The 12,585-nt window shown below is 37.3% G+C and overlaps 1 protein-coding gene across 3 annotated transcripts in view; it reads right to left on the bottom strand.

Moving 5' to 3' along the window:
• Positions 1–696: 696 nt before the first annotated feature.
• Positions 697–12,585, bottom strand: part of KIF2A (kinesin family member 2A) — a 70,251-nt gene continuing 58,362 nt past the window's right edge. For all 3 annotated transcript variants that reach the window (XM_053657287.1, XM_053657285.1, XM_053657286.1), the window contains 3 exons: positions 7,022–7,123; positions 4,618–4,753; positions 697–2,373 (listed from right to left, as the gene is read on the bottom strand). In XM_053657287.1, the coding sequence (XP_053513262.1) occupies positions 2,288–2,373; positions 4,618–4,753; positions 7,022–7,123 (324 nt within the window). In that variant the 3' untranslated portion in view covers positions 697–2,287. The remainder of the gene's footprint in view (positions 2,374–4,617; positions 4,754–7,021; positions 7,124–12,585) is intronic.

Genomic DNA, 12,585 nt, shown 5'->3' with positions numbered 1-12,585 from the left:
TGTTCTGAGCTATTTATTAATAGTGATATCAGTTTTCAAGACTAAGAAGGTAAAGAATGTTTGTTTAACCCAGATCCAAAAATTATTTCTTAAAATAGCCGCATCAAGCTATTTTTGCTATATAAATATTAAATATACCTTAGAGTAGGTTTTTAAAAATATCACAAAACTACTACTCAAAATTCCCTTGTATTATCTCCATTCTTATAGGAAATTTTTAAGATTTAATTAATTCAGCTTTCCCTCTCCGCCCCAGTAACTGCTGAGTTTGTCCCTTTTTTGACCTTTAGTTTTTCCATCTGTAAAACTGAAGGATACTGGATTATACCACCAAGATCTTTACTGGCAAGTGATTGTTTATATACCTGATTACTGGTCAGAAGGAAGCCATTATAGCATAAGGCAGTAAATTTGGATGTAAGGGGACCTTCTAGAGATAGTACCCATCTATTAAACAATAAAGACTAATCTGTTGTGCTTTACAATGAGCAAGCTCACATCTTTTTATTGCCCTTTGAAGGTTGGTTAGGCTCAAAAACTAGCTTTATAAACGGACTCGGCAAGGTCAATAGTAACAGTTCTTCGTTATTACTCTTCTCTTTGAAATAAACACAAGTAGAACATATCTTAGAGCTGCAGGAAAACCTGAGTCCCTTCAAAACAAAGGTGATTATATTGAAAAAAATTATCTCTAAACTCATTCCATAGATTCCATTTATTAATAAGCACGTTGTGAAAATCTACATTTGTTCTAGGTTTCAAGTTTACAGAGGAGCATTTCACCATGGTGTTAGGATTTCCCACAACTACCCTCTGAGTTCTATGAAGTGAAGTAGGGAATCTGGCTCGGGTGACTCTATTCATAGTTTCCCTTTGGCCCATATGAATGAGCTAGTAGATATTCTTGGGAGACTTTTTGTTGCTGCTAATCTGCTCCGGACTCTCCTAGGAAACTGAGGGAAACCTCCTAGAGAGAGATATAAATCATTTAACAAAATATTTACAAGAAAAGTGGCCAGTTTTCTTCCCTGGAGTAGCAATCTGTAAAAATAAGTGCTACCAGTTAAAAAGTAGCAATACCCCTAGACCAATTTGGGGGTGAGAATCTGGTGATTCTCATCAAGTAACGGTGAGATATCACACATTGGATAACAGATGGAGCTTGGATTAGATCTGCCTCTAATGGCGAAGTCAACTCTTGTTTAGCTTAATTCTTTTTCAAGGGAGTTACATACTGTCTACACTTGGCTTAAACTAACAGTTCTATTATGGACTACTTTCAATGTATTATGTAAATGGCCATGCATCAAAAGCCAATTTCCTTTAACAGTACATTTAAAAGGTACATTTTAGGGTGCTAATGGACACTTCAACTTAAGTAACGGTGTTGGTAAGGAGCAAATTGCACTATTAGTCTTGGTAATAACACACTGGAACACACTGCATATATATGTATTATCCTAAGATAAAACTTTTCTCAGAATTTCATTACTTTTTATTATACACCAACTAGTTTATATTTTAGTTCTTTACAAAGCAAATGCTAAGAAAAGTATATCCACATGTTATATGTTTTAAAATCATAATTCCAGATTTCTTTACATATAAGATGGAGTGGTCCAGCAGCTATGTCCACTGTCACAGACTTCAGTTCCATTCAATAATATGGCACATCCTGCAAAATTAACTAGCAACACACAAAAAATGTCTCAAATACAGTAAAAATGTACACACAATAAAGGTAATTTACAAGTACAAATAAGGAATGTAATTTAACTTGGCTGTGCTTCAGAAATTTAGGGTTAATAGCCTTAGTCAAGGCACAAAGCAGGAATAGGTGAGCACAGCTATCTCTAGGAGTGGGCAAGGTATGTACAATCACATATGAGGTATGCATGCACGCAAAGAATTTAAAACTGCTCAGTCTTGCTATGGAAATTGAACTGAGTTAGGAAATGCGGTGGCTGCCCCCTACTATTCACCCTTGGATCAAGCCCACAATCTTCATCATACAGAAAATAAAATTGGCAGGGATCTCTAAAAGGAAATCACTATTTGGGTAAATGAAACAAAATGCTTCACCATCCCCAAATCTTGGCTGTGCCTCCTGGACTAGAAGCATTTTGTAGACAATGCTGTGTTTCACAAAACTGAAATGTCATTCAGGCGGAGGGACGAGACATTTTCCACAGACACTAAATTTCAAACTCTCAAATGGCCCTTACAGCTGAACCTTGTGTGTTAAAACAGTGAGGGTTCTAGGGATCCATTAGCAGCAAACGCCAATTTAAAGGGCACGGGGTCTCTTCGGGTTGATTTGCTTGCTGGCCTGTTCTTCTTCTTGTAGAGCTGCACGAAAAGATTTCACTTTATCTTGGAAAAAAAAAAAAAGAATGGGAAGTAATTATTATGTTACGTGCAATCCGGTATGCAACTTTATGGGTCCTATCAAGTCAGCTCTCTTATTTATAATCTTAACATTTTTCTTTTTGTTCTTTGTTGTCCAAAAACAACAATAAATACAATGTTCAACTATACCAACAGTCTCATTATAAATTCCTAGAAATACTTGCTTTTTTCCTATTGTCAATAGGTTTCTGTTATATGGCACGTTTTATAGTGTTCAGTTTTAATTTACTCACATTCCTTTTGGACTGTAGACAGGCTATATGTGCTTATAAAATATGTACAGTCATGTCCAAAAGGAAAACTATAAATGTTACTAAACTGTAAAATAAACATCTCTCAATGTTAGAAAATTTCTGTTCCTGATTTCCACTCCCAGGACATTTGATACTGTTTACAGACATTTCCCATTGTCAAAGCTGGAGTGGAGACCAGGATACTGACAAGCTGCAATAAATAGGACAGCAACCCTCAACAGAATATCCAATTTAAAATGTGTAATAGTGCAAAGGTAAAGGCCTTCTCAAGAAAAGATACAAATTTCTTTCCCTTCTTCGGAACTACAAAGTTTTTTAAAGTTGAGTTTTCTAAAATTTGAAAAGGAATTTATGGACTCTGGATCTGGTGGCTGCTAATATAATAACTCCCAAATGTCTTAGATTAACACCAACATTATTTTTGGATAGTAAATAATTGCTTTTCTAAGCAATGAATAATATAATATCTAGATAGTGATTTCTGATGTTATGGATATGCTTGATATACATGAATTCTGAGAAAATTAAGGAAAGGAAGTCAACTAAATTGAACACTACAGATTAACAGAAAAAATTAGAATATACTATCTTCTGAATAAAATTTGCGAGTTATGGCACATTAGAAAAATGATCAAAACACTTTAAGTCAAGGCTCGAATATGAAGAACATGAAAAACAAAAGTAAATTTTAGAAACCCTACATCTGCAAAAACAATTCTGAAATTGGGGAAATGGTCACTGCTGACTCCATGGGATATGATCTCAAATAACCAACTTCACAAAGAACCTGGCTTAAATTAAGCAGCTTGTTTGGTGCTAAAAACTAGCAATTTCAATCCCACTTCCTGTTGCATTACATGTTTACACACAAATGACAACTCCCATATAAATGGAGACAGCTAATTTGCCGACACCTAAGATATCAGCACATACGATAAATGCATATCTGAAGGTGCAAATAAGTTAATTAAAAGGCTAAACAAATGTGACGTGGGTAAGCCACATACTTCCCTTCCTAAGCAGAGAAAGAATATTTGTCTTGATATCCTCTTTCTCAAAACCAGTGTTCAAATGGAAAACATGACATAAGATGTACCGAGAAGAAATGCAGATAGACTACAGAAAGATGACCCTGAATGTTGGGAACTGCCCTGCCTGGTTTCAGAAGCTGTAACCCCCTGACGGCTAAGGCTGAGTAAAAGGCGCCTTGGGACCATAAGCCACCAAGGAGACAAAGCTTATCCTCTCCTTTGCTCCTTTGCTCCTTTGTGTAGCCTTTGCTCCTTTTATTCTTCACCCTGCTTGGCCCTGGGTGGATGACTGGTTAGCAAATGATGGGTAAGATTCCTCAAGGGAGGGACAACCTAAGACAGGCATGGTCATGAAGGAGGCCATTAGGGAAGAACTTAGGGGACAATAGAAAAGGGATGAGAGACTTTTACACCTCCGCTCTGTCATAGCCTGAGTCCTCATTCCATCTGTAAGAAGTCTCCTAATTTCTTGGCCACCCTTCCTCCCCAAGCAGATCATGTCTTGGTAGACTTATTCTCAGCCTCAGTGGATGGGAGGACTCTGTGGGAGGAGCACCACCCCCCCCACCTAAATAGATTTAAATTTTGAAAAGCACTGACCTACTAAACTAAAAACATAAATGGGCATATAAAATTTACAGATTTCTTGAAATAAAATTTCCCTCTGTAATCATATCTTTTCAAAACACTGAAAGAAAAAAGATGACCAGAGATCACTTGAAATGATACTCCATGTTTCTATTTTAGAAAAACCAGAGTGTGTAGTGTGTCTATATACCTTTAAAAAGATGTTACATGTTACCCACAATTTTCACTTAAGATGTCCCCTTGCAATATGAAATCCTCCCACTAAATACACACACACACACACACACACACACACACACACACACCAGATTTCAAACACTAAAATGAAGAATTACCCCGCAGCTCTGTTAAAATGTCTATTTTTTGCTCAAGAATAGCTTCAAGTTGCGTAGCATATGAATCTACGTCATAGTCTACTTCTTCAGTCATCTCTAGGAGAGCCTTTTCATCTTCTAACCATCGGATAGATTCCTAAAAGGATAAAAATTCAATTAATCCAGTAAGCCTCATTGTAAGACAGAAACCAATTTACAAATTTTACATATCAAATATACTCAAGATGGCATTTTCTAAAACATTAATAACCATAAAACATCTTTAGTTACACAGTAAAACTAAATATTTCTAGATTCAAACACATATGACAGGCCATGCAAGATGACTTCATTTTTATACTTTCATGTGTGTGGGGGCCAGGGGGAGCACAGGGTAGTGGATTTAAGTCTCAAAACCTCAACAGCTATCCCTAAAACAGGGAAGGAAGAAGTAAGAGAGCTACTGAGCAATTTAATGAAGTCTTTGGCAAACTAGAACTTGTAAATTATCTGAATTAACATCCATTTAGAGCATCACAGAGGCTGGGCCAAGAGGCACCCCTAAATTCTGAACACTAATTCTTCAAAATTATTGTGAATGTAACAGACCAGTGGATAGTGGATCTTAGAGGAGTCAAATAAACCACTAAATAGTAGCTACTCACTATTCATACATGCTTCAAGGAAACTCCTCATGCTTAAATTATTTCACATATGTGGAATTTATGAATTTTCTAGCAATGTCTTGAATCATCTAAATTATTTAACAAGGTGAGATCACTCTGAATTAGAATTTTTGGACATAAAAAAGGACAACAGCCTAGCTTTTTAGGGTACATACAATTTAAATTTTCTAAACATCGATGCAATTTAATGGTTAATTATAACTAGACTATGTATCATTGGGCAGAGCTCATTAACCTAGCTATAGATATATATTAGAAAACTACATATGTTTCAATTAAAACACACCCACAGCCCAGAAAGTTTTTCTTCTTTCAGCTACATACTTTTTTAAAAACAAAACCTTACTTTGAGAAATGGCAGATCACGGTTTGGAGGAATAATAAATGGAATTGTAAAAAGAATACTGGCTTGAAAGTCAGAACATACAGTTCTGCCAATAATCAAAAAACTTTAAAAATCCATCATAAAATGGCAGAGTAGGAAATGGTCTTTATACGACACCCTGTTCTGAAAGGGCACAATTTTCTTAAAACTACAAGGGTCCTTTCTTGATTTAATCTAAACACAGTCCTCTAGAGTGATCCTCCTAAGGGTTTTACTAAAATTGTAACACTTTTAATAATGTATATCCTATCCTAAAACAATAAAATTGTTTCTTATATTTTTGAGCCCTTCAACCAGGTGCTTGAATGGCCTAGAGCTAAGATGCATGTTAGTAATAGCTTACAGAAGATTTCTTCAAAATCAGAGGAATACAGGTCAATAGGGAGACAGTGAGTTACTGTTCACTCTTTTTCTCAGAAGATATTTATAGTACTGTAGAAAGGCAGGGTGACGGGTAGGGCTGGGGAGATAAGCCAGCTATACGATCTCCATAACAATGTCCAAATGTTCTTTTCACTTTTCCTCTCTTCCTTGTAAATACCATCCTCCAGGACATTTTCTTGGTCAAAGGGGCAGGGGGAGGGAAAAGAGGATCATAGAGTAGAAGTGCTTCTAATAGGCTGAATACACAATGAAATGAATATTGTACCTAAGGCCTTACTGCTACATCCCTCATTCACCTGCCACAGACAGCTCAGTCAGAGCATTAAGTCTCCTGCCCCTACGGCATTCTTCTTCTTCTGAAAAGACTGACACTTCCTCAACTGCTCTGATACCCTCTATTTCTTTTTAAATACTTTATTTTTAGAGAGCCAGGAAGGGAGGGAGAAAGAAAGGAAGAGAAACATCAGTGTGAGAAACATCAGTTTGTTACCCCTCAGACACCACCAAATGGGGACCTGGCCCACAATCCAGGTTATGTGCTCAGACTAGGAATTGAACTGGTGACCCTTTTTTTTGTGGAATGACACCCAACCACTGAGCCACTTTGGTCAAGGTGCTCTGAAACCCTTTAAAAGAATTTTTCCTTCCTCCTGTCCTGACATGAAGACACTCCAATATACTGACCTAATATGAAAAAAAGGGGGTATTGGAGAGCAGAAGTTCAATCCTTCTCTAAAAACAGAAATAAAATGGGAGAATGGTAGTAATTAAACTACATCTTTAAAGAAAGGTTATTTGTAGCCACCATTCATAATATTCAAAATTTGCCATGTCACAGCCCTAAAAATATACATCTGCATATATACAAACAAGTGTTTTTATAGATTTGCATGGGAGTATAAAAATTATGACAGTCTGTAATTAGTGTCTCTGAAGAAACATTCTGATGAAAGGTCCTGTCTTACTTTACCTGGAACACTGCCCTGTGATCTTCTACCACTTGTTCTTCCATTTCTACCATTTGTGAGACAGCTTCATGGAAAGTAAACAGTTGTGGAGAAACCTCTTCTTCCTTAGAATAAAAATAGTTTTAAAATTAGGACAGTTAACATTGTAAATGTTATTTAAAAAGTAGGTTTTCTATGTCATTCACAAAAAATGTATTTACAAATTGAGCAAGCTTGTATGGTAAAAACTCCTAAAATATACTATGAAAGGCAAAGCCACAGTCTTTTTTTATGGGTCAAAAATATTTAATGTAATATTCAAAAGGACAACCCAAAGTTAATCATATCAGTTAATATTTTTACCTTAGTCCAAGCCCATTATTAAAATTTACCCCCCAAAAGCAATCTCTTTTGGGATAATGAAACTTTTCAAAAATACCTTTATTGCTGACGTCAGTATTATTTAATTTTCACTAACAATGTAAGTCATAAATATGTCAAGTTTCTTTTCACCAGAAGAGAGATGTATGTTTTTTAAGACTGTAACTATCAAATTGGTGTTGTCAAGGTTTTCTTATTAAATCTTTTAAAATATATTTTATTATGTTATTACAGTTGTCCCATTTTCCCCTTCACTCCCCTCCACCCTGCACACCCCCTCCCACCCACATTTCCCCTCCTTAAGTTCATATCCTTTCCCCCTCTCTGCTCCTCCCACTCCTGTTGCTAACCCTCCATGTGTTCTCCACTTCTATGGTTCTGTTCATGTTCTAGTTGTTTGCTTAGTTTGTTTTTGTTTTAGGTGTGGTTGTTAATAATTGTGAGTTTGCTGTCCTTTCACTGTTCATGTTTTTTATCTTCTTTTTCTTAGATGGCTGGGATATGATAGCTTAGATAGCTATTATATGAAATTTAACATTTCATATAATAAGGGCTGAGTGATTATGAACTCCTTGACCTTGACCTTATCTGAGAAGCACTTTACCTGCCCTTCCATTCTAAATGAAAGCTTTGCTGGATAGAGTAATCTTGGATTAGGTCCAAGATGTAGGTCCTTGCCTTTCATGACTTTGAGTACTTCTTTCCAGCCCCTTCTTGCCTGTAAGGTCTCTTTTGAGAAATCAGCTGACGGTCTGATGGGAACTCCTTTGTAGGTGTCCCTTTTACTGCTTCTAGGATTCTCTCCTTTATTTCAATCTTGGCCAATATAATTATGATGTGCCTTGGTGTGTTCTTCTTTGGGTCCACCTTCTTTGGGACTCTCTGATTTTCTTGGACTGCCTGGAAGTCTATTTTCTTTGCCAGACTAGGGAAGTTCTCCTTCACTATTTTTTCAAATAAGTTTTCAATTTGTTGCTCTTCCTCTTCTCCTTCTGGCATCCCTATAATTCTGATGTTGGAATGTTTAAAGACGTCCTGGATGTTCCTAAGCCTCTCCTCATTTTTTTTTGAATTCTTGTTTCTTCATTCTTTTCTGTTTGGTTGTTTCTTTCTTCCTTCTGGTACACTCCATTGATCCAAGTCCCAGGTTTCTTTCCATCACTACTGGTTCCCTGTGCATTTTCCTTCCTTTTACTTAGTTTAGCCTTCATTTTTTCATCTAATTTGCAACCAAATTCAACCAATTCTGTGAGCATTCTGATTATCACAGTTTTGAACTGTGCATCTGATAGGTTGCCTATCTCTTCATTGCTTAGTTGTATTTTTTTCTGGAGCTTTTATCTGTTCTTTCATTTGGGCCATTTTTTTTTTGGTCTTGTTGCTCCTGTTACATAGTGAGGGGAAGAGCCTTAGGTGTTCACCAGGGCGGGTCAGCCCAGTTGCTGTGTTGTGACTCTGTATGTGGTGGAGGGGTCTGAGAGGGAACAATGGTGCTTGCTGGGCTCCCTGCTATATTTCAGTCACCTTCCCCACTTCCCACAAGCAAATTGGGCCCTTCTGGTGCTGATTCCCAGGTGGGTGGGCTTGTGTACGTTCTAGGACCCTGTGGGTCTCCAACGAACTCTCCAGTGAGGCTGGGAATCTCTCCCGGCACCTCAACCACCACAGGTGTTTTCAATTGGTGTTTTGAGGCTTTATTTCCCCTCACTGGGTTTTTCAGGCTGTCTCACTCCCCAGTTGTGCCAGGTTTATCTGTGTGTGAATGTGGGACCACCTGGTCAGCCAGCCACCTTGTGTGCTGTGCCCCTCCACAATCCACTGCCTCGCTGGGTCTGCCAGCTGCTGCCTTACATGCCCAGGGTCCACCAGCCACCACTTGTCTGCGACCAGCCGCCTGACTCTGCCCTTCCTACAGGTCTGGGATGAATGTTTCTTCTTTAACTCCTTGGTTGTGGGACTTCTGTGCAGTTCAATTTTCTGTTGGTACTGGTTGTTTTTTGTTTCTAAATTGTTGTCCTTATTTTGGTTGTGTACAGTGTGTCTGCCTACACCTCCATCTTGGCTGAAACTCTCTAATTCTCACTAAATCTTAATTTCTAATTTTTTACTCTCACATTAGCATTAAGTGATTTTACTGCATTTGTTCATTTTCTAAATTTTGAATTACAGTTGGCATTCAGTATTATTCTATATTAGTTTCAGGTATACAGAATAGCGGTCAATTTTATAATTTATAAAGTGATTCCCCCAAGTAATTTTAGTACCCACCTGATACCATACATAGTTATTACAATATTATTGACTATATTCTCTATGCTGTACTTACATCCCGTGACTATTTTGTAACTACCAATTTATACCTCTTAATCTCTTCATCTTTTTCACTACCCATCAAATCCTCCCCAATCTGGCAACCCTCAGTTTGTTCTCAGTGTCTATGAGTCTGTTTTGTTTGTTTGTTCTTTAGATTCCAAATAATAAGTGAAATTATCTGGTATTTGTCTTTCTCTGTTTGGCTTATTTCACTTAGCACAATACCCTCTAGCTCCATCTATGTTGTCACAAATGGTAAGATTCCATTCTTTTTATGGCCAAGTAATATTCCCTTGAACTTATAAACCATGTCTTTTTAAACCAGTCATCTGTTGATGCGTATTTTTCTTGCCTCCGTATCATGGCTATTGTAAAATAACACTGCAGTGAACACAGGAGTACATGTATCTTTCTGAATCAGTGTTCTGCATTTCTTAGAATATATACTCAAAAGTGGAATTGCTGTGTTGTAAGGTAGCTCTACTTTAAATTTTTCTGAGGAACTTCCATAATGTTTTCCATAGTAGCTGCACCAATTTGCAATCCAACCAACAATGCACAAGGCTTCCCTTTTCTCCACATCCTTGCCAACACTTGTTTGGCAATTTTTTGATGACAGCCATTCTGAGGTGATATTTCATTGTGGTTTTAATTTGTATTTCTCTGATTAGTGACACTGAACATCTTCTCAATTATCTATTGGCCATCTTCATGTTCTCTTTGAAGAAATGTCTATTAAGGTCCTCTGTCCATTTTTCAATTTGTTTTTCTGTTGAGTTGCATTTTTATACACCAATAATGAACTCTAAATCATGCATTAGGGTACTGGATTACTTCTGTAGCCTAGCTCTGGGGCAGTGGCTCATCTGCAGCAAAGCTAAAGCATGTGCTCACAGAAATGGAGTGGGCATGGCAGGTGGGTGCCTTCTGCTGTGGCAGCATCATGAGCATCTGTCCACATGCTGCGGGCACTGGTGTCATTATCCCAATATTTCCTTCAGCACCTGTTCTCATTATGCTCTGCCTTGTGGATCAGCTGAGAGTCAGCTGCCCCAGGCATTCGGACTCACTCCCTCTGGGCTCCAGCACCAGGGTAGCATGGCTTGAAAGGCACCAGTGGCTCAAAGGAAGGAACTGAAGTGTCTGGCTTTAAGGCAAGAGCTGGGGGACAGCTTCCTTCCAGATGGAAAGGCGGGCACAGGCCATTGTCCCTTTTCTGAGACCAAATTTCACTATATAATTTGTTTTTACAGACATTTTAATTGACAATTCACGACTTTACTTCATCGACAAAAAGCCCACATACATATACAACATATTCATATTTTGTTTCTCCATCAAGTCAAAACATCTCTGGCCTTGCTTTCTTCTTGGAGCATCTTTCCCAACTGCAATGTTTGTAATTTGTGCAAAATACTGCTTCAACTTACTCCACATTGTTTTATGTGAGTAGAAAAAGCAACATTTTAAAACTAAAATACATGATGATAAATATATGTACATATTTTGGTTAAATAATATAAGTAGATATTTGATTCGTTCATCAGTAAGCTATCAACCCTAATAGTCTATATAATAAAGTTGGCAAAGAAGTTTTCATCTTCTCTTTGGGAAAAGAGGCATCTGGTTTTTTGTTTTATTTTTCAGTCAGGATAGGCAGGCATTAGATTTTCATATTCTCTCTCTAACAAACACACACTCAACCACCTTTACTCTTTGTATCTACCCACTTCCCCCACCCAAGCCCAATGCCTTCCTTCTTTCTTTTGTTTTAAGATATTATGCAAGTTTGTAATACTTCTATGCAGCCTACTCAATACTTTTTTGTCTATACAATTAATTCTAGAATTCTAGTGCACTTGATTATCCTCCTCTAGTTTAGCTATATTAGTTTTATCTCTAGGGTATGTCTTAGGCTCTATCCCATCTTAATCTGCCTTGTTAGATTTAATACGGCAATAAGAATGTGTCCACAAGTATCGATACTTAACTAAAAGCGAATGCTGACTCATCCCAAGATACTTCCCTGGGGATGGCAAAGTTGAGATAAATCCTCACGCTCTCAAATATGGAAGAGGCTACAAGACCTCATGATGTCATGTTGAAAGCCTCTGAATTAGTTCTGGTCACCTAGCTAACCTCTTCAAATTAAGGTCCTGCAGAGACCCAACATGTGAGAATAAAATAGAAAAGATCTGCTATACAGAGTATCTATCTTGTTTTAGTTTTCCATATTCCGTATTAGGTACAATGCAGGGTTGGCATAAAGGATTTTATAAATAACTATAGTCTCCTTCAAAACTTTTGGGGATGGGGTACAGACTAAGGCCAGGATTCTCATTTTTAGCTCTTCATGTTCTATGGTCCAAAGTTTAGAACTCTTACTTTAAACCAGGTTTCTCAATTTCAACACTGCTGACATTTGGGGTGATAAAAGGTTTTCTTGTGCATGGTATGGTATAGCAGCATCCCTGGCTTCTACTACCTTCTACTTGTGGCTGTCACCCCAGCTGTGAGAAACAAAAATGTCTCATACATTTTTTCCTAGGAGGCCAAGTCACTCTGTTTGAAAATTGCTGCATTAAGCCCTGCTTTACTAATAGAGAGTAATTTGGAACATGATAATAGAGTATGTCCATCCATGACTCTACAGTATTATGGACTTTAATACCTGCTAAAAATATTAAAAAATAAGTTATACTATTCCCAAAGAATATAAAGGTGGGCAAAAGTAGATGTGCAGTTGTAAGTGAAATGCAGTTTATTCTTATATTTTTATTAATTATTGTTATTATTTTCCATACAAATGTTAAACCTACTTTTACCCATCCTTTGTATTTTATTGCAGCTAGCAATAAATGTAGTTGATGTAAGCTTTACCCCTGAAATAACA

This window comes from Artibeus jamaicensis, unplaced genomic scaffold (genome assembly GCF_021234435.1).
Source record: "Artibeus jamaicensis isolate MK-2021 breed Jamaican fruit bat unplaced genomic scaffold, CSHL_Jam_final scaffold_369, whole genome shotgun sequence".
NCBI lineage: Eukaryota > Metazoa > Chordata > Mammalia > Chiroptera > Phyllostomidae > Artibeus > Artibeus jamaicensis.
This window is presented reverse-complemented; position numbering and strand designations above follow the sequence as displayed.